Genomic DNA, 26,477 nt, shown 5'->3' with positions numbered 1-26,477 from the left:
TGTCAAGGGCAACAAGGCGGCCTTCTACTGTTACATTAGTAATAGAAAGCTGGACAAGGGAAGTGTGGGCCTGTTGCTGAACGGGTGGGTTAGTGGCAGGAGGACCGGGTAAAGCGGAGTTACTCATTGTTTTCTTTGCTTCAGTCTTCACTGAGGTCTCTTATGTCTCTGTGCTGAGAGGCAGGGTTGAAGGAGGAAAAGAGCTATCAGCAGTAGATGACCATCTAGTCAGCAACTATCTGCAAGAACTCCACCCCACCTGAGATTGTGGAACGAGACAGGCTGTATCCAAGGATACGAGAGAAATGGCCCATGCCCTTGCAAGGCTGCTTTCTATCATATTTTAATAATCATGCCAGTCAATGCATCAATGTCATCATTTGAGATCCCCAGATGACTGAAGGCAAATATTGCACCCATGTTCAGAAAAGGTCAAAAGAACAATCCAGGGTCCTACAGGCCAATCAAACTCACTTCTGTCCCTGAGAAAATAAAGGAGCAAGTCCTCTTGAAACAAATTCCTGGGCACAGGAATAAGAAGTGATTGTGACAGTCACCATGTAGTCACTAATGGGTACACCATGGTGTAAATCATGTCTGACTGACCTCGTTGCCTTCTGTGATAACATCACTGGATTTATGGCAAATACGATAGTGGATATCATTTACCTCAACTTTAGAAGGGCATCTGACACCATCTCCCATGTTATTCTTGTATCAAAGTTAGGACATTAAGGTCTGCTGCTTGGACAGCTAGATGGACAAAAAATGGGTTGGATACTCAGGCTCGGAGGTAGTAGTTAATGGGCTGTACTCTACCTGGAGGCCAGTAGAAGTAGAGTACTGCAGGAATCTATCCCGAGACCTGTACTGCTTAACAGGACTTGCTCATAAAGTTTGTGAATGATACCAAACTGGGCACAGGTGAGAGGTGGAGGGGCATGGACCAGCTGATACATTGGAGGGCAGGGCTGCCCTTAGACAGGCTGAAGGAATGAGCCAATACAAAACATAAAAAAATTTAACACGGACAAATGCAAGATCCTGCACCTCAGAAGGACGAGCTCCTTGCCACAACACAGGCTTGTGAACCCCAAGAACTCGTGGTTGTGGTAGGTAGCAGGCTGAACGTGAACTGACAGTGTGCCCTGGCAACAAAGAGGGCCAACAACATCCTGGGCTGTGTTAACAGCACAGCTAGTAGACTGAAGGAAGTGATTAACCTCCTTTACTCCACACTCATTAGACTGCATCCAGAATACTGCATTCAGTTTGGGACCCCCAATACAAGAAAGACATTGACAAACTGGAGCAACTTCGGCAGAGGCCACGAAAATGGTAGGAGGCTGGAGCACCTGCCCTGTGAGGAGAGGCTGGGGGAGCTGGGCTTGTTCAGCCTGGAGCAGGGATGGCTTTGGGGGGACCTACCAGCAGCTGCCCAGTGCCTATGGGGAGGCCACTGAGCAGACAGAGCTGGGCTCTTTACAGTTGTTGCATGGCAGGAGGACAAGAGAAAACAGGCACAATTTGAAATGAGAGGTTCAGACTGCATACTCAAGCACTGGCACAGGTTGCCCACAGAGGTTGTGCAGTCTCCATCTCTAGGGGTTTTCAAGACTGGATGAAACCCCAAGCAGCTTGGTCTGACCTCAGAGCTGACCCTGTTGAGAACATCTTAAAAAACATGCAGTCAGAGAGCCTGAGAACCAGCTAACTGGTTTATGGGTAAAATGGCAGTCAAGTAGACCGTGGCTTGGTAGCTTCCACCAGCTTCAGTAGGAATCTCAAAAACAATTACTGTTGAGGCACTAGAGAGGAACTGGAATGATAAATGCACCAAAAAGAGAAATCAGTCATTTAGCCAGACATACACCTCTGGCAGACTTTTTAGTGGTATTAACTACCACATAAACAGGACAGGGTAAGGCAGCCTTTCCCACTGTACATCCGTCAGAAAGTCATGAGCTGCACCACGACAGCAAATGAGCAACGCTTGTCTGGCAGTAAGCAAGACGACACAAGTAAGAATGTGATGAACACCCTAGGTCTGAGAAGGGAAGTTCTGGATATCCACTAAAAGCTTGCAACAATCTCCCTTTTCTGAGAACCACAGAGACTGAAGAACTTGCATCCTTAACTCTCTTTCTATTAGCTAATTATCAAAGCAAAGACGAGAAAGCTGCAGAAGACAAAGGCAAGCAGTTACAGTCACCAACCCTTTCACACAGGAGATCATACAGACCAAGAAGTATGAACCTGAACTGCTCACGGTCTTATCCAACCACAAAATGCAGGAAACTTAAGTGGTGTGGCCTGACTACCACACTAAAGAATGCAACTCCGGTCAAGAGTCATTAAGCAGCCTCTTTCCTGAACAGCTTGTAGACATTTCCCTGGAATACAATACTGTGTGATATCAATACCACGGAAGTCACACCTGTCTAACTCTAAATGGTTGAGGTTGAAAGGTGGATGAAAGAACTTCTGGCAACTATGAATCATGAACTACAACACTTATACTGCTCAACATGCCTGAAATCGCTGAAATACAGGTTTTCCAAAAGGTCTCTGAGGTCAGTAGGAGTATGGAGAGCACTCTTGTTTCTGGACCAATGACAGAACTTTCAAAGGACAGATGCTCAAGGAAGTATTAAATTTCCTTTAAGAAATTAGCATTCTGAAGTCATGATGACCAGCAGATAAACAACTGATAGGACAGAATGGGACATGTCTGTTGCATGAGAGGAAAATGGAGAATGTTCAACTCTCCGAAAAAATGGACCAGAAGCATTCTCCAGTATGAGAAGGAAGGAAGCTCTGAGAAAAACAGCAGCCTTGTTAAGTAGCTTGAACCTGTATTTGGTGCTAAGAGTGTGTCAATCAGCATTTAGTCAGCCTGTTGCCTTGTGTTATCTACCCATGGTGTGTTCCTAGAACCCACTCTGGCATGTTCTGGCCTTCTCCAACACAAAAAGGGAGGTCAGCTGGTCATACAGGTATACCGGTGCTCTAATTACATGAAAATTTAGTGTTTTGCTCAATTTTCTTGATTGACAGAAACCTGCAAATTGCCTAGCAGGCTCCAAAACATCACTGGCAGGAAGTGAGATTCAGGAAGAGAAGCATTGCTGTGGGATGTGGAACGGGCTGCGACACGATGCTATCTCTTCACTGAGGGAATAAGCAGAGACAACCCTCCTCCATGAACACTCTGGAAAGGACCACTGGTTATCAGGGTTTACTGACCGTACCCTGTCATTAGCATAAGTGCTTGCCTGATACATCTTAACAGCTGGGCTCACAGACTTTGGCACCTGAGGCCGACCTACATCAACCTACAGAGGATATGCTATCCACATGAGCAATCTTGGGAACCGAAGACAATTCTGGATGAGACTCATGCACCAACCACAAGACAAGGATATTGACATTTCACCTTGCTCACATGAGCTTTTTCTTCTAACAAAGGAGTCTGAGCAAAAAGTTTGTCCTCCCATCATGCAACATCACAGAAAGCTCCCAGATGTAGAAGTAGAAATGACTGAGGCTGAAGAGTGCAGAACTATGTGGACTTGGGTACATCTTGCTAACTCACAGCTGCTGGCAGTAGCTGTTGTCAGCTGGACAATCACAAAATCAAAACTGGCAATTCAGTCAAATACGGCGATTCAAGTAAATCCATGGGAGCACTTGTCAACAGAAGGAACAGCAAACAGAGCTGTGTCAGTTACCAGTTATTCTGGTGCTTATCCAGCTGACACAGGTCTATGACACCTAGACCAGTGCTGAATAGTTTGGGTTTGGTACTTTTCCAAAAGTCAAAGGAAAACTCTCAACCACCTGGTAAGCTTGTGTAATAATACCATAGATCTGCGTAGTTTTGATTCTGGGACAGTCAGGAGAAGGTAGAAGAGAAGACTGCATGCCAGAAATCCTTTTCATGAGCCCTAATCTAAAGAGATAACAATAGTATCTTGGGAAAGCTGAATGCTTGGATGTGCCTGATCCATTTACCTGGTGAATGTGAATTCCTGAGCTGGAGATGGCCTTCAAAGCTTGCTCACTCAGGCAGCTAGTCCTGGAAACTGGGCTCCTACAGGCAGCTCACCTACAGCTGGAATGAATCAGAACAATTTCTGGGTGGGTGTAGCTCCCCAATGGAACAGAGACATGCCAAATGCAGGTGGGGTAATACAATTCGCTTGCTGCATGCAATGTATGAATGAAAAGAAGCTTTGTATAAAGCCAGCAAAATAGGAAAAGAAAAAAAAAAAAAAGAAGTTACGGGTCTAGAGAAGAGCAGCAGCATTAGTATAGTTGATCTCAACATTGTGGCTGAAATGGCAGCATCCAACCACGTACGCTGCGTGCCAAGCAGGGTGTGGATGCTGCAAAATATTTCAAGTCTCAAGTGAAGGAAATACACCAAAAGTTAGGATATACACATGGACTCACTCAAAGATTAAAAACCCAATAATTTCAAAACAGCTAACTCAAGATAGCACTCCCAGTGTGAAATGTCAGTGGCGACTAGTGCAATCTTTAACTTAGTTTAAGTAATCAAGATCAACCCTATGCTGCCAGCTTCAAGAAGGCGCTTGAGCAATAGGGAATACTGCTGGAAAAACCACTTTGCTTTTCAACCGCAAACTCAAAACTCGCAAATATTTGACTCCAGGCCTTCAGAGTCCTTCGGTTCAAAGGTCAGGGCTATTGCAAAGGTGGATGAGAAGAGCACTTGACTGGAGCACAGGGACAAGAAGCTGGAAAACAAATATGACAGAATCCCTTTAACTTTAATACCTGTGGATATGGCCCAGGGAGCAGCTTAAGCTGGAAGAATTAGCATCTGTAAACAGTGTGAGAAAAACAAGGCAGCACCTGGGAGCTGGAGAAACAGGAAGAAGACGGCAAACGGGGCTGTTAAAAACAAGCAACATCCCTCCTTGCATCCAGTTGCTGTGCCCACACTATGCCCCACTATTGCCAACTGGAGAAAAAGAATGATGCAAGATGCATCTGGGACAGAGAAAGAGAGAAATCAACTTGCAGCACAAGAATGACAATAGTTTCCTTTTGTCTGTGTCGTTTGTTGGCTCCCTGTCTAAACCTTCATCTCCCTTGCACACTCACCTCACCAATGTTGGAGGGAAGGGGCTGTGGGAGAAGGCAGACGTTGCAGCAGACACCTGAGAACCATGAACACAGAACAGAGCTACCTCCAGGGAAGGTAGGAGCTCCCTGAATCTTCATTCCACCACGTGTTTACAACTGTGGTGGAAAGTGGAAGAAGAGGAATGAGTACCGAAATGTTCTAAGGGGGTAGGGGATATAGGATTATAGAGATGAAAAGGGGAATACTCTGTCTTCCTTGAAAGTCCCAAACCCACTCAGCCTTTCTGACTTGTGCAGTATAGTTACGGGAACATGTTATCACAAGCTAGACGAGGGCATTGATTCAAGGCTCTTCAGCTGCCCGTACGTACCTGGGAAATGTAAGTCTTTTTATACCATCAACAAAGGAATAAGCTGCTGCTTATTTAGTTTCAATGACAGTCGAGGCAGTTTCCAAAACAGCTAATGAACTGTCCCACAAGAATTTCTTCATGTAACTACACTTCAGGTTTGCAGGTCCGTACCTGAAGGACTTGCACTGGTGTGGTGCAAATATGGGTACCAGTGAAATGCCTCTAGTTGCATCATCAAGATGAACAGGGCATTGATGAAGGAAAAGGAACAGGGCAGATATTTAGCTTAGAAGCATGCATAAAATGCTTCACTGAGCTGAGAAGACCTCTTCACAAGCAAGGTTCATAAACATAAAGGTGATGGGAGCAGTAGGAAAGAAGAAGGGAAAACATGACAGTATAAGATGTAGTATGTTCATGCATTACATAGTATGTAAGTATCTTCAAGTATCTTGGCTTCTTGTATGCCAAGTCTCACTCCTTCCTCTTCATAAGAAAGACAACAGGCATGAGGGCTGAAGGATGCAAGCAAGCAAACTTGGTAAACCAGTCTGGCAAGGACACTACACATGGGGCAAAACAAGGAAGGTACCAAGGTATTTGCGAGAGGAAACAATAGACAGGAGCAAGTGTTATTGGCAAGGACAGGGAACACGCCAAAGTCAGAGGGTGCCTCACGACACTGAGTGTTCACTTGATGACTTTGAACCTGATGAGCAGTATAACAAGATACTGTTATGACTCAAAAAGAGTAGGCAAGATGGTCAAGCCTCTGATGTAACAGCATCAACAATTTGAAAAGACCGGGGTGGGGTTTTAGCAGGTAAAATCTAAGAAGAGGCTCCACATGGCAAGATTGAAGACGAGCATGGATAAGAACAGAAAAGAAGGGGCATATTTCAGGAACGTCATGGAGGAATCTGTCATGGTTAGGTTATGTTCAGAGAAAAAAAAACAGTCCCAGCCCCTTTGCCTTGCTGAGAGAGATTACATTTCTAGACATTACAGCTCCAAGGAAAACTTTCTAAATGTAATCCTGTCTTCATCAAGGATCTGTCTGAACACAGATGCATGCTCTTAGTTAGGGTGTGAATTCACAGGACGCTTGCTATTCTACATCAATTCATTTAGACTGTAGTTGCAGGAATACTTTCAACTACCCTAAGGCAGTGGTAGCACCAAAAAAAGTTTTATTCTTGCTATCCCTGTGTTACCATCCCAACAGCAATGCACAAAAATTCATGCAGGACTGCTGTGAGCTGGATCAAGGAATTAAACTGAGTTAATATGAACCACTTCTTTTGGTAGATCAGTTTCAAATCTGGGATGAATTCCTCAGTCTGAGCCACGTGGTGACCATACACATTCTTTCATTAGCACAAGCGAGAAGGATGCACCAAGATGTCTCCTGAAGGACATCCTATCCTATCATCCTGAAGGACACATCTATAATGACTTGAGCAACAAAGCATTAAGAATTCTTGTGCAAAATCACGTGCTCCTTTCAGAAGGTGGAGGGAACCACTTGTAAAGTGTCATAAAGTGTCCATAAAGACATAAAGTGTCCACTCCTCAGAGTCCATAGAAGGAAACCCGTGCACAGCAGCCAGCACGCTGAAAAATTCACAACTGCACCAACTTTTTGACACAGAAAAGCCCTGCAGCTGCCTAGAGGCAAACAGCAGTTCTAGAAGGACTACAGACTGCTTTCTTCAGCCTACTGGGAAGGGAACTCAATGTGTGTAAACATGTATGAAGTAACTGGTGGGTTCACGAGAGAAGAGGGTTTGCATGATTATGTAACACTGTGGTATTTCATCTCCGTAATACCCTCTTACAAGTATTCCTGATTTAAGTTGAGATATTTTACTATCCTAAAACATAACACATGGATTGGACAGAAATGGAGGCAATCTTCCTTTTCTTAGATTTTACGACCTTAACTTAGAGATTCTCACACCTTCCACTTACTAGCTTGTGGTACAAATCCTCCCAAACTGGGTTAAAGCCTGGTTTGCTCCCTATATGGCAGCATTAAAGCAGCGGCCATAGCAATGGAAATAATCTCTGCTTTTGAAGCAGCCAGCATGCCTGTCTACAGCCATTGTTAAAACACATGCTTGGCTGTGCTTTGCCTAGCCAGATCAGAAAAATGTTTTCCCTCTGAACTACGGCTTATCCCTCCCTCCTTCCTTTTCATGTTTTGTGCTTTTCATACAGCACAATTATTCTGCTCCTATCATCCAAAACCAATTCATCTGGCAGGTGCTTCTAAGACGAGCAAGCATTCCCACTTCCAGTAAGACAAACACCATTTTGACCATGAAGACTCATTCCTAGCTTCCTGGATATTTACACTTATATTATAGGGACCATACATCAGTCCCAATTTCCACACAACTGCTGTAGACACATGTATGAATACCACAGTAAGTGATAAGTAGAATTTCATCCTAGAACGGTGTCTTTTTATAAATGAATGAGAGAAAATAGCAACAAAGATCCTTCAACCGCCCCCCATCCAGCTTTCCTGCTAACATTAGCAGCTTAGAACAAGATTAAATTCCAATTATAGCTCACTAAATAACCCACTAATAAAGTAACTGATCTAAGACAGCCAATTGTGAAATATATACGAAGAACTTTTGCTGCGAACATGTAAAACACAGTCTATGATAGTCTAGCCTCTGGTTTCACAGATGATTTTTCGCAAGGGCTTAAAAGGAGCTGACAGTTCAAGAAACAGGAGATGCAATCTTACTGAGGCTGGACCATCTTCAGTATATTCACAGATAGCCAGGTACATAATAGACAGGAGGGACGTTGTGTCTGTTAACATAATCCCATGATAAGTCAAGGCGTAGAACGACTCTAGTGAAGTTTATCGATGTTCCTTGTACAAGACTTAACAGCATCTGTTGCGATGCTGTCATGTAAAAGCATAAGATGACAGACTTGAAAGACAGAGCTTACTGAAATCAAAATCAATATTGATTTTATTTACTCAAACCAGTAATCAACATTATAATATTACACAATTTGGATGTGCTTTGTCCCCCCAAGCAGTTTCATTCCTGTCTGTTGCAATTCAGTTCTCAAACTGCTGTTCCTGCTTTGGCTCCTTTTAGTGACTTGACACTGTCATTTTATTCCATCTTCAAGGCTGCTGGCTCACTGCCATATATTCAAAATTCCTAATACTCATGAATGGATTAACAATGCATCAGAGGGGGTTGTCCTGGGCAATTAAGAGGAGGTCCATACTATTCAATGTCACACGAAGGAATATTGGGCAACCAAAGAGAAGTTGGCACTGGTACGGAACTATGAACATAAGCCATCATGTGTCCTAACATCAGCAATTTTGATTTAAACCGTCTCTGATGAGAGCGACAGCCTGAGTCAGCCTGCCAGAACAGAAAGAGGAGCAGCTCTAGACTCAGAGACAATGCACCTGCAAGGCTGGGAGTGAAGCAATACTTCCCATGATCCAAATTACTGAACAAGCCAACAAAGTGCTTTTGTGTAAGTGGCCCAGTCCACAAGTGGACTAGATATGTTATTTCAGGGTTATTTTTAATTGAGAATATTATATAATGTAAAAATAACTCTACAGGTCTATTTTGGTTTTGTATTTTGCAAGCCCACCACAAGACTACTCTTCTGGTTTATCAGTTTCTCGGGTAGTATTTCATAATTTTTCTTCCTCTGATCTGGAATACTAAAATTCCTAACAGAAAGTAGCATTAAATCTATAAGCTGGATAATCTCTGCCATGAATAAGCAACTTACCAGTTGCATGTATTACCTAAAACCGGTTTGAGATGGAAAATTTCAGAATTGTTTTTGTAACAATGACTACTTCCTGATGGGAGGAAGGAAGCTAAGCTGGATCATGATGGAACATCAAATGCCAAAGGGCACTCCAGTAAGAGCATCAAAACCAACCCAGATGACTTATATGATTCCATTCATCACAAGTAAACATTGTTTTAGAATTAAGGAGTCTAAAACAGAGATTAAAAAAACAAAAAAGATTCACAAGAACGATTTGATCTCTAAAATGGATTAAAAATTTTTTGGTATTAACAAGCATTTTGTTTTGGTTTATGTTTTAGTAAAGGCAGTTCAGCAAGTTAGCGCATGGATGGTTCCGGCAGACGACGGCACGGTAGCTTAGTGGAGCGGTGGGGGCAGGACTGGACAACCCTGGCCTGCAAGGTTCCAGGTACATTGCTGTGCTTAAGGAGAGTACTACATGCATCTGTTCTGTTCTATGTAAAGAATGTATATGGTTTATATGGAGTAAGCCTAAAATCTCTAGAGAGGACTGGACACTCCCAGATATTAATAGATCAGAAGAGGGAAACTTTTAGGAAGGTGCCTCTATTTAGAGGATGGATATTGTTTACATAACAATGCATAAAACCAAACACTTTGTGACATTTAATTTACTGATATACAACCAAACTGACAAGCTGAAAGACTCTGGTGGAGGATCCACAATTCCACATTCATGTCAAAGTTGCTTAGTCAGCCTTAAGAGACATAAGTTTCTGCCAAGTGACTAACCAACAAGTTGACATAAAATAACACTTTTAATTTGCACTGATACTTTATGATTTTGGTTTCTTATTTTTATTTTATTATTGTATTATTAGGCATTGCAGCAGTGCCTAAAAGATCCTCTAATGGAGTAGAGGCCTACCACGTCAGGGACCATATAAAACCAGAATAAAGACACAGCCCATAACATAAAGAGCTGAAAATTTATTTAGTTGATCTTCACTTCTTGAAGTTTGCATGTTTTGTTAAATTCATTGCTCAAACCTTTGTAACCTTAATCCATAATTTTTATTTAATTTTATGCAACTCTCTTTTTATTTAGCTGGGATTCATGTGTACTATTTCAAAAACCATCTAAAAATCTGTCGATTATGCAAGATAGATGTTGAACTGTTACTTGATTGCTTTGTCAAGTCAACTTTGTGCACATGGTATTTTGCAGACAGAAGCAATTTTACTTCATTCAGGATCTAAGCCAGCTTAAAGCAAGCCAGCTCCAGCGATATTTACCCTGAGCCTTTGCTACGAATTCTTGGGGGCAGAAAAAAAAAAAACCCAAACCAAAAAAACCAACCAGGTACTCATCTACGGAAACTGCAGTTCTGCTGACGCTGGATTGTCAGATGAACTTTTTCAATACTTTCTTTTCCTGACACTCAGACAGTCCTGAACTACGGGTACAGCAATGTTTGCAAAGCACTGGGACAAATACTGGAAAAAATGAAGCTAGCATTTCAACGATTTGTCATCTTTCATCCGATCACTTACAACTGGATACTCAGTATCCATTTCCATCTGACCTCAAGTTTTAGATAAGTTTTCCTTTTCCTATCATTACAGTAAAGAGAGAGATGAATCATAGTTGCAGCAATCCTAACCTGCTTTGTTATATGACATTTCCAGAGTCTTGTGCAACGTAAGCCTTCCCTTCATATTCATATAAACTACCTACCTTCTGCATTAAGATGCATGGTTTCCAGAGGTCCAATAAATGCATATCGCATTCCCAATCCATCAGACATCACAAGGTCTAGATCAGTAGGAGATATTAGTCCTTCCTAAGCAACAGAAGTAGAACAGGAAGGAACATTTGTGAATGTTTGGTTTTAATGCAAAATTGCCCGCTTTTTGGATAGAATTAAAAAATAAAAGTAGTAATAAAAACTAAGGGTAAAAATAGTAGTTAGCTTGCAAACAGAAACACAACTGTTTGCCAGACTTTTCCAACTATTATGCAAGTCTTCCTATGGTTCAGTATAAACATTCAATTCACATCTCAGATTGCTGTACTTCATAATCCAAATACACTTTGATACACTTTGACAGCATCTTATTTTTACATTTATAAATGAATACACTTTTTCATACAATATGTACTATTTGTACACACTAGTTTGCTCGATACTTACTACTTACAATAATTCATGTACCAAAACTAAACTGAGCCGTTTATGTTAACCAGTACACTTTTTCCTCAGGAACAGAGAATTGGAGAACACAGAGCAAACGTGACACTCTTAATAACACATGACCAAAAGAGTTTATATTAAATCCAAGTACTACACCAGCCCTTTTAAATACAGGAGTTTTAGCTAAATCTTACACTTCCCTTCATATTCTCATAGTGCTGGATTTTGGGGCAGACACACAACTGGCAGAACAGGGGTGCAGCAGTGGGTACTGCTCCTGAAGCCACCTGCAAAGAAGGACGGGACCAAACACGCAGCCAATGCAAGCTGCCACTCCCTCCACAACACTCACTGAACATTCAACCTACCCAGCCTCAACCTGCCCAGGCTCTCCAGTTCACCACCAGCCTCACACCTCAGAGCTGGCAGGATACGGAGCATGCCAAACGAAGCCTTTCTCCTGTTAAGAGCTGAGCACTGCTGTTCCACCCACATGGTAGGACTTACAAGAAAGCCAACACCCCCATCAGGTTAGGGCAAGCACACGAAGGCTTGGAGGGAAAAAAAAAAAAAAAAAAAAAAAAAAAAAGAGTTACGGTTCATTACCTTAACAGATTTACTTGAGAAGAATAATATTTATTATATAAGGTTGTTTTCCACCTACTAGAAAGATATGAATTAACTAAGACCTGTTCTAACCACTTCCATCAGATAAAGCTTGGTTTCAAGAACTTGTCCTCTTTATTCCCAGAGGCGTAAAAACATTTCTTTCTGGTTAAGAAAGTGGAAGAGATGCAGAACTGCTTCTAATTTATCTTCTCACCCTACCTTGGGGTGCTCTCCCTCTCAGTGCCTCTTTTTCCACAAACCCCTCTGACCTGCAGAATACAAGCATGTATACTCAACTGCTTGACCAAAGACATGTCTCTTGCTGCTAAATTTCCCTCTCACAGGGCCCTGTCTGAATGCTCCTTCGTATCACGCAGTGATCAGCTAGACTTACAGGCATGCAGGACAACTCTCCTGACCTGTTGTAGACATTGACATCTGAGCTAGACATCTAGACTCTCTTTATAATCACTAGGGAGAAAAAGGAAATCAGCACCTTAAAGCAGGCATCTAGAATAGGTAAGATGAGTTGTGTCCTAAAAGGGCCTAATTCTCCTCACCAACTGAAAGATGAGTAAGGAGCTTGGATATCAATGTCTACATTGTAGAAATCCCATCTTAAGTGAGCTGAATCCCACCCATAGTGTCTTCATCTTCCTGTGGTCATCAACTACATCATCTACTATTACTTTAAAAGAAAGTTACAAGGCAAGGACCAACGTAGCTTCTACAGCTGGCCACAGACATTGAGTTTCATCATCTCAGGCTTAAATAGAGCCTTTTATAAGGCTCAACCTCAAGTCTCGGTCTGTTGGTAGGCATTGCTCTTATCAAAAATAAGCCTGGCTGAATCCCTGTTGCAGGTGGCTTTTGAACTCTACCTTGAAAAGGAAACAGTAACATCATTATTAAGATCTACCCACCATATATGGAACACACAGCTCTGGTAACAATTTAGTTAGACATAAAATGGCAGGGATAAGGAAACATTATTCAACTTAAAGGTAAGGCATAGGCATGGTAAAGTAACTCATCTAGAGGCAGACAGGAAGGTCTGCATAAAGATAGGGCTAAATGAAAACCTCAGACAGCGCTGAGATTACAGACCAGCATCCCTGTAACTTACACAGGCACCGTAAGTTCCGTGAGAATTTTTTTCCCCTGACACGGCAACAAAACTTCTCTGAACAACATCAGCAAAGTCAACAAAAGCACTCTTCTGTTGGGAGGGCTTCATCCAAACAATGAGTTGCGCTGCTAAAATTGTGCTTGATGAGTGATTCGCCCCTCCGCCCCCCCCGTTGACAAGGATTTGTGGACAAAAGATTAACCACAAGTTCCAGACAAGCACATGAACCACAGCAGCAGTTAAAACATGGTAAACATAACATTAAAGAGTTAACAGGCTCTTGAAATGCTTCAGAATCACTGCAAATTATTTTTCAAATTAAAAACTGATTTCTTTCTTTTGATACCATAGTCTTCAGCTTCAGTAGTAACATTTGAAGATCAGGTGTCCTCAGAATCATGAGATGAGTGCTTTGCTCTTAGCCTTTTGACTATAGCTGTAATTTTACGGTTACAGCTGCTAAAAGGCAAAAATTGCTGCTACCAGAAGGAAAACATGACAGATCCCTCCAGTTGAGGGATATATTATTCCATACATGTGAGCTCAGTTTCTCCTTGTCACATAGACCCTCTTAAAGAAAAGCTTTTTACTTTTTCTCTTCAAAAATTAAAGACACACAAATAAGAAACAAGTTAGACCATCCTTCCCTAGGGAATAACCCTACTCCCACTTAACATCGTAAGTTGGCAGAATGATTCAGCAGGGTGGGTGCAAGGTCAGCAAGGTGTCTTCCACAAGGATTGGTGTTTATGCTAAGAAGTAAACAAGAAAGAGTTCCAACCCAGTTTCATTAAGTGTAGATGTGAAACAATCTCCCCAAGGGGATTTTTCATCCTCTTCATCCTGGGTAACCCTTGTAAGTCTTCCGCTCGAGCACTTGTCAGAGGGAAGAGGAAGCATGTTAGAGTTCACCAGAAGCTTTCACAGCTACAGAATTAAGATCTTAATTTAAAATAAATTCCACAAAAATCCTCAGTGACTCCAATGGCCAAACTTCAAGATCTAGACTAGCTCAGAGTCCTCCACACTTCTTGTGACACCATTTATATACCACAATCTCATCTTCCTGGACATTTTAATCTCCTGTGACGCCAGAGTATTGTCCTAATGCTCCTTTGGTATTTTATTAGTGCTTCTTGCTATGCAGGGACCCTTTTCTCCTTTCCAAAAACCTGTGGCGGTTCTGCAGTTTCCACCTTTAGGCCCTGACCCAACCTGCTTGGTTTTAATCAACAGTCTTTACATCTCTGAGTCACACCCATATCACAACTTCTGTCACCGACTTGGTTTGTAATCATATTAAAAGTGACATTGGCCTAAAAAAAAAATAAATAAACCAAACACCCAACCCCCCCAAAAAACGAAACTTGCTTTTTCTCATACTACCATTTCATCATGTTCTCCTACTCACTCCAGTCCGTCTCTGGAGTTATTTTGGACTCCACTGCCTCCCAGACCATATACTTTCTGTCTCCAAATTTGCCACTTCATCCTCTGTATCCCCCAAATCCAGTAATTTTTTTCTGACTGTCACCAATATATGCATTCTCTCTCAGCAGCAGTTGTTACACCCTTCTCTTCACTATCACTTCAATCAAGTCCCTTCCATCCACACCCTGATAAGATCTTTTTCCAGTCCTGTCATTTTCAGCATATGACTTTTCTCCTAGATCCCTCTACCAGCTCAATCTCTTTCCATTTCATCATCTTTGAGAAACTTGTTGTCCTACACACTTCACACCTCCTCACTTTGCTGGTCTTTATCTTCCTTCTTCCATGGCACCCTCACTCATCTTACCCTGTAAGAAACACTTAGTGTTAACACTATTTTTCTCCCTGGTCCTTTAAACTTCCTTTTATGATATCCCCCTTTTATGGGGCACTGTAATTAGATGTTTAACCCTCTACCTTATCTTTGATCTTTTGGAAAGGTCCTCTGGATAACACTATAATACAATTATTAATAATATGGAATTTGGAATTTTGAAAGTCTTGCCAGCATTTAAGGACTGCCAAGCCAGCCACCTGAGAAGGGAGAGGTACATAAATTAGGGACTGAAGCCAACGTACCCGATTGCTGTGAAAACAAACTAAAATGGACACACAGCCAAACCATGAATGTTTATTTTCAAAAAAAATAACCAAAATGGAAGGGCTCCCCATTCTTCTTGTCTTTTACAACCACTATAACCCTAAAAGAAAACTCACTTTTAAAGAAAAAAAAATACAATAAGGTAGTATCAAAAGCTTAGAGAGAGGAAAATAGAGACTCTTAAGATACTTATCATGATCCATCACGCAAAATAGTTTTAACAGGTTCTTAAAAGCAGCTGAAACTCTTAAATTAGATCAAGGCTGAAAAACTGCCGTGTTCTCCTATCTCTTCTGCTATATTTCATGACCTCCTTGCAAATTCCAGGTGATGCTTAGGAAAATATTTCACCAAGATAACATTCCACACAGTAATCCACAGTAAAAGGACAGTCCTAGATATTCAGGGTAAGGTTTGAGACTTCTCAGCTAAAGCGTTGATGAAACTGTTTGGTTGCTATTTTCCAGATGAAGTCAACCAAAACTTTACCTTCAGAACAAGACAAAGTCAAGCTATTTAACTAACACTCTTTTGCAATATAATCCCAAGCTACTATAGAATGTATTAGTACTGTTAAAAGTACAAAAGCAATAGTGTCAGCAGTGCACAGGGTCTTTCCTAGGCAAATAAAGACAGTAAGTCTCTGCTCCAAGGAGTTATGAACAAAATCAGATACACCAGTGACCACTGTCAATGGAGGCATGAGAAAGTAAATAAATGGTAACAGGGAATAACACAGAAAGCTGTTTGAAGTATTTTTCCTATTACTGGCTACAGATTATTCTACCAGTTCCAAACTGGTAACATCAAAATTTAGGACTAAGAGGAATAAGGATCTTCAACATCTCACAGTACATCTTTTACTCACACCATCATCAGCTTTGCAACACTTCTACCAGAGACCTAAGAAGTAAAAACATAAATAAGAAACCTACAAGAACGTCAGTCTCACACACACTATGTGGTCCTACAAGAAGTTCTCAGATACATGACCTTGAAGAGACAGACTGGAGTGTTCCCAGTATCTGCTTTTTCATAGAATAAATGTGGAGGATGGGGAAACAGAGGTAACTGATCCAAAAAGTTCCTGCCAAACACCTGCATTGCCCAAGTGCTCATGACTTGCAAGTCAAAACAATGTACATAAAAGACATCTTGTCACACAAAAGACTAACTCGGATCCAAAATGAAACATCTCATTGAAGCACTCTTGCCTCAAAGGGGAGCACTTGCTGGAATTCCTTCTTTTAGGCCCATAAATGAATCTATGGTCTTTGCTTCAAAGTTCTTTTGAAGTCAAACTTCTGCATCCTTAAATCCACATTCCTAATTATTCACATGGCCAAAGTTCTCAGCACCCAACTGCATATCTCCAAATGAGTTTTCATTCCTCCTACTTTCCTACAAATCGGGATCTCAACCTTCAGGCCTCCTAATTTTTCACCACCCTAACTCCATACTTCCCACTCCCACACTTGCCCAGTCCTGCATTCACAGCACTCATTTTGTGCCCATCTTCAAAATCCCAGCCTCCCTGTGTATGCTCCTGGGGACACCAGCACCTTTGGCAAAGCCAAACTGTATCCCAGTACCCAGGTTTCTCAGTGCTACTTTCATCACTTTGCTCTGAATTACACTTCTCTCTCTGCTCTAGCATCCAGCAAGCAGCTGTATTTACCACATTGCTTTCTATATAGCCCCATGTTCATGTTCATGCTCTGCATCAGAGCCCTTCTCCCATTGTATGATCCCTATCCCATGCCTCACCCATCACACATTCCAACACAGCACAGCTAAAGAGAAGAGACACTGACAGGTCTTCATTTGCTGAGCTACATTTGGGAACTAGAACATATCCTGCAAGCTGCTCAGTCCATTTGCGGTTAAGTTTTCCAGATACATGTTGTTAGTACAGCTGTACCTGCATGTCTGTCCTACCACCAACACTTTAAGTGTACATTAATACTTCTACCAGAGAAGCTTCCACTAGTTTCTCAAATGAAATAAGCTCAATTGACCAAAAAAATAAACCAACCAACCCCCAAAAAGACAAAAAAACTGCCCATGCAAAGGTATCTGAACTTGGACTTCGATAAAAAGTGTATGTACACATGTGTGCATGTATAAGATCGTGCCTCTGCCATTATTATAAATACTTTTGAGGCGAGGACACAGATGAGAACTTTCAAGCTTGCATCTCAGCAAAGTCCTCAAAAAACCCCAGATAATTGTTTGCATAAAGGGGCTGATTTAAGATCATTTCAGGTGGCTTCAAAACACTTGGAGACTGCTGCTATGTTTCTCTCCTGGTTCACACATAGCATTTATATCTGGAATATTTATGTCCTTGTTATGTAGCAAAGAACTGATACACCGCAGTGAAATACAACAGTCCTCCAGCAACAACACAAGGTTTTCTCAAGCACTCACCACGTTAAAATTAAAGAAAACTTATAACAGAAATAGGAGCGTTGATCAGTTTATGACCTGTAACTGTAGGCATACAAAGATACTTGCTCAGACCTTTACAACCACTAATAAAACAAGTAAGCTTGAAATGACGTTTTATGGTTCTGCCTCATTGTTCTTTTACAATAGTCAAAAGCAATATACAATTATCAGCATAAAAATACCACAGCGTTCATAAGTAATTTCATAAGAATGTCTGTGTTCCGCATCCAAGCTGACTTGGATTGCCTCATCCAATACATTCAATGTACATATCTAACCACAAAAGGATTAATAGCGTGGTCATTTTGGACAAGAATGCCTTATTAACAAGTCTCCCTCCTGCTAACATTTGCGGTTTATCTTCCACTCGCAGTGCTTCTTAGGGTAAGGAAAACTTTTGTTATGGGAAGGAATCAATGTCAGTAAAACTTGCTTTTAGGAGCCTCTCAAAGACCGAGATTTGAGGGAGGCTCACGTTTTCAACAATAAGAACCAAAAAGTGACTTAATCAGAAGCAAGAAGTATTTTCCCCACTTTGAAAGTGGGAAATACCAAAAGAACACGACTTGCAATAAAAAGGACTAAATTGGCAGCACAACAGTAGAAACACAGAAACTGCCGCAGGCTTGCAGCTCTCGCCTATCTGCAGTGATTCTCCCCCCATCGCAGGCAGTGGGTAGCCCGAAGTCACACAGCTGAAACCATACACCTGGGGTAGCTGCTATCTGTCCAGGCTTTTGGAATGGAAATACAGCCAAAGCTGTTAAGTTTAAATGTCTATTTGCCATAAAAGCAAGAAAATTATACAAAACCAAAGAACTTGGAAACTTTGATGATGCACAATGAAAGCAACTTGCGCTATTTGTCAGTGCTTCAAGCACGATTTTGTTAATATTCATGTATCACCCCCCCCCCAAAGCATCCACACAGGGTCATACTGAGGGTTCACCTCAAATCGATACCTCTTTTCCAACAGTAGCCCATGAAGTGTTCTTATACTCTTTCCATAACCAAAGACCCAATAGAGAGTGATGCTTTCAGTGATAGGTACTGCCTCAGCTCCTAGCAGTCCCGTCTTTGAGACTTCGACAGTTGAAGGTTACTTCTGTATGGTCAGCAACTTCCACAATTCCGGTTATGCCTCTCAGAGACATGAAAGAATCCTACTAGATTTTTGAGGCATTACTTCCCTGGATACCTGTGCTGACCAAGGGTATTATATAAATAGTTTCCCAATAACTTTTTGAACTCTTTTAAAAAAGAGCTACAGTGTAAGTGCTAACTTCCATTTCTGCACTATTATGCTAGCTGCTGTGTAAAGAGGTGCCTAAATTAGCATTTCATCAACTTCATATCTGAGTTTTTGGATTCTTGGATAAGTTCCATTTCTCCTTCAGCCTGTCATTATTCATTTCCTCTTTCCTCCTCCAAAAATCTTGTTCTCAGCATGACTTATTCTACTTCTATGTCAGATCCCTTCCTTTCAAGGAAAGGTTACACTGTGGGAACCTCCTGAACAGTGAACACTGCAGTTCAGCTGGCTTTTACCCCATGAACTCACTTTCCTTGTTCACATTTTTTTAGTAGTCATTTCTACATTTTTAGTCTCAAAAAAAAAATTTTTTTCATCAGTGTTATTACTGTTTCAAAAATAATAAAGAGGTTACTATCCTTTCTATCCTGTGTCTTTCAACATGACTACAGCTTTCTGAAAGTGTTTTTTTATCACATACTTAAGACTTTGTATTAACTTTTTTTAATAACAGAATCCTTTTTTTTAATTTGAAGAAACATCTCCAGTAGAATCCAGTAGATCCAGTAGATCAGTTCCTTCCTACCAGCATTGTTTTACTTGTTATTATTCACCACCTCCTTCATACTGTTGTATTGTGTTGCTAGTGGAAGCTAACTACAGGTAAGCAAAATCAGTTCAGCAACTATGTTTACATCCTGCTTTGGAAAAAGAGTTGCTTTGTTTACAATTATTTATTTATTACTTTAGTTTTAAGATCTTTACCTATGTGTGCATGGTTGTTTTAAACAGCTTGAAAAATCAAAACACAGCCTGTGACAAAAAAGTAAGCTCTACTCAAGCCCAACTGAATCTCTTCTCAACAGAATAGCAATAGACTCATAATTCAGCTCTTCCTGATGAAAGATCAGACTTTGCAGCACGCAACAGGTAACTGTGAGAAAAGCTCAAGTGGCACAAATAAATGATTCTCAGCTGGAAGTCTGAATGGGCAGGAGGAGGAGAAATCTGTCTTTACTACAAGTATCAAATAACTGTTGAACCTATGAGTGCAATTCCTGAAAGACCAAAGAGAAAAAAAATTAAAATATTATTTTCATAACCACTGAACAGTATGCCAGCAACATTCAAAAAATAACGGGAAATGATGAGATAACCTAGAAAAAAGAAAAATCATTATTTTAATTTCTATACTTTGAAGATTGTTCTTTTGATTGTCCTGAAAATGACAGTAACCTGAAAAGAAAGCAGGATAAAGGACAGTTGTTATGATCATATTACTTTGGTTTTGTTAGTCTTTGCTATTTATAACTGACATCACTTCTTACTGCTTTTAATTTACATGTTAACATATAAGGGACAGTTTAAACAAAGATGACACAAATTTATAGGGAATATAAATATACAATCTTGCTTGTCACATCTACAAAACTGGCACTGTGTGTGTGTATAGAAATTGGAAAAAAAAAAATAAATACATACACCCACAAGTCTCCAGGCTTCACTTATCACTGCATACTGGAGCCGATTCAGAACAAACCCCTCAATTTCTCTGTTCAGTTTGACAGGAGATTGACCTATCATCTTCATCAGGGCATATGTTCTCTCTGTAGTAGAAGGATCTGTTTCTGGATGAGGAACAATTTCAACCAACGGCACAAAGTAAGGTGGATTTACCTCAAGAGGAAACACAAAAGAAGAATGTCAACTATCAAGAGATTATCAGAACAAGTTAATATAAAGCATCTTTATAGCTTACTACTAGCGTGGGTATTTTCCAGTAAACACAGTAAGCCTGATCTTCAGACCCTGAAAGACTTCACCAATCCACTAAAAGCTGGTGTATTAATTCAAATTAAAAAAAATAATTCATCTTGCATTAAATCTAACTCTGCTTAATGCCAGTAAAGTTCATGGAGCTACACTAAAGATGATAGCACTCAAACAGTACCAGAAGATTTTATACTGACTTGAGTAACTGTCAAGAAAACTGATGTTTTCTCAATATTCAGGCTGTTTGTTGTTGTAAGACATCTGGTCATCACCTGTCTTTCCAAATGAAGCAAGGCATTTGCTTTTAGATATTCAGGAACTATATGACAAGATTATTGCTAAACACCACCTGTAAGATGCAACACTTAATAGATAAGCTGCTACTGGCCCAAGCCTGCAAATATATGCTAAATACAGTAACAGATATCACATAAAACATACTTCGAAAAAGTTGCAGAACAGGTTACCTTCAAACACTGTACCTACTTAAAAAAAAAAAAAATATTAAAAAATTACTTCTCCCGACTCTTCCCAAATGTAATTTCTCATCTTTGTGCAATGTATTTTTGAAGTAATAAAGAAAAAATTCTAAAGAGCACCCTATAAACAGCTAAAATTTCTTTGGGTCACAGTGTTACAGGCCGTAACACTCCCCGCATGCTCTTTCCAAAAGCAGCAGTCCTTCAGCCATATTCTTAAGGTGTTAAACTTAGCTCTCAGTCTAGTTTCCAGGCAATAAAAGGAGCTAACATAGCACAAATTACTACCAGAAATAACATTGACATTTAAAGGATGGTAATTAAGTACTGATTCTTTCACCATCCTCCCTCATAGACAACTGCTCTTAACTCTGCTCAAGTAAATGCAAGTACAGGATTTAGTCACAGCAATGTGCAAGCAGTCTTTCTTCTCGGCATGTTCTTGCTTTTCAGTACTTCCATGGTTCCCTTTACTGTAGGGTCTGACCAACGTACAACCTGACGTGGGTTACATCTGCTCTAAAACTACCAGTGTAACACACCTCATTCCCTTTAAAGTGCCTCGTGTTCTAACATAACCCTTCTCACATCAGTCTCTGGCAGTGCCACCACCGACGCTAAGAACAGCGTGATGGGCACCATTGCAGGTGTGGTGCCAGGCAATTTAGCAAGACCCAAAACACCTTTCTAACCCTCAAGTATATCACAGGTTCCCATCAGGAAGAGGACAAGTTAATTGTTGAGAGAGACTGAGGCTATTATAAATTTCTTCCAAGATTAGTGTTGACAGTCATCTTACTGAAATACTCTATTTCATGAATTTGGCAAGGGTAGTATATGGGTGCGTTCCTGAGCACACTGAGAAGACTTAGGAAGATGATTTTTTAGGAGATAATAGATGTTGGTAAAAACCGAAAGTGGTAAAACGAGGATCAAACTGGGTGTGGGGGAAGGTTTCTAAAAATGAGAAGCCTTTCTTCAGGCAGAAGAGCTTACCTTACTCAGCCTAATAAAATGAAAGCTAAGAAAGGATCTAACAAAGTAAACACAGAGAAAGAATTCAGCTACACAAAACCTGCCGACAAACATCAAATTAATTTTAATGGACTGTTAATAAGATTGCAACAAAAATTAGAAGAAACAGACTACTTCAAACAAGATTATTGGAGTTAAAAAAAAAATCTAACAGAGTTTAATACATTTTTAAGGTAATTTGATTATATTACATTTCTTGTTCAGCAAGGGACTTCACTCAATGGCACACAGTCTCCTCTAGCTCCGTATTTCTAGCTGTGTGACCTAGCAGGTGTGTACAGTCCATGAGAAACAAACACCTCTGCAGAAGACCTCTACCAATACACTGCCTGAGAGAACAGCTGTACCTACAAGTATTGCATGCATTTCTATCATACAGCTATGCTACGGGATTTCATTTATTTTTTCTAATTACTGAACTTATTGCTATGTTAAGCAAAGAGATGAGCTCCTTCTGCCCTTTGGGTATTTCATTTCATTTCTCTTCAACACGCTCACCTGTGCCAGAGGCTTTACAACTTTAGCTTTTTATTTTTTTGGTATATCAAATTCCACACATCTTGTTTTCACAGTGTCTTGCAGAGCTGCTTGCTTCCTGCAGCCCCCATTCCCCATGTCGTACCGTCATGTTCAAGGTTAGAGTAAGGCCATGGTTAAAATAAAAAACACCAAAAGCCAACAACTATTACAAAGCAAGCATGTTTCCCGATATAACACATGCAGAAAAGTCCCTGGAAGAGTACACTGGCTCACAGCTTCTCCAGTATGCTCCCCTTTGAGTGAAGATGAGATTACTAAGAAAATAATCTCAGTTGGATTGCAAAGCCATTTCAGAACAATTAGACATTTTAAGGCACTGCAGAGCATTTGCTTTGGAAAATACAGATATCCTTACAACAGCAACCTAGAAAATGTTTAGGCAGGGACTAGCTACCTTTCCAAAGCTGACAAAACCTCGTTTCAGAAGTGGCTCCTATTAAGACTGCATCTCAGACTAAACAAGTCAACTCATACAGACTAACTTGGGAAAACAGTAAGAAAGAGTAATGTAAAAATCAAACACTGAATAGGCAGAAGTCTAGGAATTGGTAAAAAAAAAAATATCATAGCTATACTTACTTAATACAGAAGTCTAGAATAGACATTATCTCTTCTCTTGCTCTACAGAAAGTTACAACCCTGGAAATATGAGATAAGGAACTACTGAATTTTAGACTGGAGAAAGGCTAAACCTAGGCACAGAAACATGCTTTGAAGTCTGACTTTAATTAAAAAGAAAAAAAAAAAGGAGGGGGGGAGTTGAAAACTAATTACGCAGAAAGAAACCAATCCTTTTGTTCCTTTTGCTTCCCAGTCACCTCAAGGCACAATGGTGGTGGTAAAGGGGTGTCAGAAAGGGACTGACCAAATGCTTTGACATGGCAGCATTAGGCTACAGGTACCTGTAGGGACATTACAGTAAAGTACTGCTGTATTTTTGTACTCACACTGTCACCCTTGAGCTGCCCAGGGAACTGACATTCATTTTACAGCCTGAAGGATGTGCTGGAGAGACCACATGTAGTTACCGAACTGCAGACAGCAGAGCAGTACTTTCCTCCAGATACTGCAAACCTTCGTAACAACAGCCCTCTTGACAGATCCGTCACACACCAGACTAACATCAACCTAACAAATTTATTAGTTTTGAGTAGCGGAAAACAGCAGCAGTAAGAATCCCAGTGATCAAGACAAAATGCTCTTCCGTGCTGAGGAAAGATGTGATACACCGCCGTCTGGCAGGCCCACACAGACCTCTACAGAGGCTCACAATGCCCTTCAGCATTCTGAGGTTCTGCTGCCACCTCTAGTCATGCCATTTCTGCTTCGCTGCCCTGTCCCAGCTGGTCACAAAGCATGCAAATTCAGCTTCAAGTACAATTTGTTTCATTGCATCCATCTGCTTTTCCTCTTCAGGTATACTGGTCCTGCATCAGGCATCTGAAGAAATCAGAGTCAAAAGCTTCCATCTTTCACCAACAGTACCTGACAAGCAGATGCAGCTCACTGTTTGGATCTTTACTGTTACCCAATGGCAGCTGAAAAAGGATACTAGAAAAGACTAATGATACCACCAGAAGAAAGTAGGGAATTTAATAGGTTTGTCTTCAAAACACAGAATTCCTACATTTTGAGAGCCAGTAGTTTGAGTAACACACAACAATATGAACACAACAGCTTGCACAGCATATACCTTGAGCCAACAGTATGAAACATGCATATGTCCTTTCAATTTAGTAGAGGCTGCTGCTCACAAACTAAAGCTCTTCTGGTAAGTCAGCCCCTGCACCCTAACGAAGGCACACAAGCACTCCAAATATCCTTCTATATCTCTGAGTCTGCAGGGAAGAGTTTGGGATGCAGTTCAGTTAAACAGCTGTACTACCACAAAAACAAAACATGCCATCATACTTACAGGGTGTGACACAATACACTGCTTAACATGCTTAAGGCCAGTGAACAGTTTGCTGGGTAAGAGACAAGAGGTCGAGCTGCTCAAGATAACATTGTCACCAACAATAAGATCTAACTGACCAAAAATCTTCTTTTTCAGTTCCAGGTTCTCCGGAGTACATTCCTGGAACAAAAACAGAAGTCAGTATTAGAAATCTTCCAGTTCAATAGTTATTTATCCATATATTTCAGACTTCACTGATCCAACCTTGACACCTAGAACTCAGCACAAATCATCTATTTTAATCAGCCTAGATATATACCAGTGAGCCATAACACGAAAATACTTTCCCGCATATAAAGAAATGGAAAACCCAAGAGTTTTCTATAGCAGAAGATGGACCACCACACATCACAGGAGATTTAACACCAAAAAAATGATTCTGCTTTGTCTAAAATAAAGACTTTTACTCATGCACAGAGATAACACAGTATGGAGGAATAAGACCTGGTCTCCATTTTATTTTTTTTTTTTAAGAGAATCTCACATGACCGAAGTCAGTATTCTCTCTCGGACAGGATGGAATTGAATAGGTGTATCTCAAGAGAAGATAAACTTACAATCTCCAGAAGTATGGCAACAGATTCCAAGGTACAGTTCTGGAACCTGCACTGAAACAACTCTCACTGACCCTCACACTTCAAAAGCTTAAATACCTCTATTCATTTCAACTCTGAGAAAGATTTCTGAAGTAGAATGCACGCTATCAGAACTTCTCCCAAAGCTATTGAGAATGTCCAGCTCTGCAGTATTGTGTGAAATTTCACATGTATGAGCCAAGAGACACAATCTGCAGTCACTACAATTTCAAAGTTATCCCCCTGAAGGAGAGCAAGCAGAAGTCCACCAGTCTGTGAGCAATGAGGACACAGGAGAGTAACATGGGATTGTGGGAGAGTGGATGCCACAATCAACAGGAAAGACTTCAGTCTACAAGAATAAAACAGGGAAACAAAGCCAGCTTGTTTTCAGGATTCTTTGGAAGGGTTTAAAAAAAAAAATAAAAAAATCCAAACAGCATCCAAAACTTGCAAAACCTCAGTTGTCCCCTTAAAACACACAGAAAATACCTGCACTTTTCCAACTCTAACCTTCTCCCACCTGCCAGTACTTCATTCTGTCCTTCCTGTTATGCTGAACTGCACGTAAGGGTAGGCAAAAAGGCTACACATTTAATATAATCCAAAATTTACATTTAATACCCACAGCTTCAGACAGACTCTGTGGCAAGAATGCCCAGGGACAGAGTTTTTAACACAGTAAGTGGGTTAAAAGTAATTTGAAGTCTTAAAAAATAAGCAAGTTGCACGGAACAGTACTAAAAGTTCCACCATGCAGAAGAGATAAACAGGGTCATTTAAGAACTCCAGATAGAGCCCAAAGTAATAGACAGCCTTATCAAAACAAAATGATACTCTGCTTATAATTCCAGGATCCCTGCTTGTTGGTTAAGTTTAAATAGTTTCTTTTACTAAAGCCAAAGATGAAGAGAACTCTGCAGATACTGTTCAAGCTAATGAAAGAGTTGCTCTCAATAGGTTTATTGTGAACTTGAAACTCTAAGCCTCCTCTCACATCAGATGATAATCAAAAAGGCAAACTCAAATCTGCTGGAAACTCAAACCTGCCACAGTTACATAAGGCTTCTGAATGGGCCATTTGCTTGAAGTTTCTCATATAGTGTCACAATTGTATTCAGATTGTTGGACCACTGCAATAA

The 26,477-nt window shown here is 40.7% G+C and overlaps 1 protein-coding gene across 1 annotated transcript in view; it reads right to left on the bottom strand.

Annotated features, from left to right (window-relative positions):
- Window positions 1-26,477, bottom strand: part of CRYL1 (crystallin, lambda 1) — a 41,831-nt gene that overhangs the window by 4,125 nt on the left and 11,229 nt on the right. Inside the window, exons 2-4 of the mRNA XM_009707276.1 lie at window positions 24,719-24,880; window positions 20,459-20,653; window positions 10,987-11,092 (exon numbers count right to left, since the gene is read on the bottom strand). Coding sequence (XP_009705578.1) covers window positions 10,987-11,092; window positions 20,459-20,653; window positions 24,719-24,880 — 463 coding nt within the window. The remainder of the gene's footprint in view (window positions 1-10,986; window positions 11,093-20,458; window positions 20,654-24,718; window positions 24,881-26,477) is intronic.

The sequence above is a fragment of the Cariama cristata genome, unplaced genomic scaffold, assembly GCF_000690535.1.
Source record: "Cariama cristata isolate BGI_N322 unplaced genomic scaffold, ASM69053v1 scaffold40419, whole genome shotgun sequence".
Classification (NCBI taxonomy): domain Eukaryota; kingdom Metazoa; phylum Chordata; class Aves; order Cariamiformes; family Cariamidae; genus Cariama; species Cariama cristata.
This window is presented reverse-complemented; position numbering and strand designations above follow the sequence as displayed.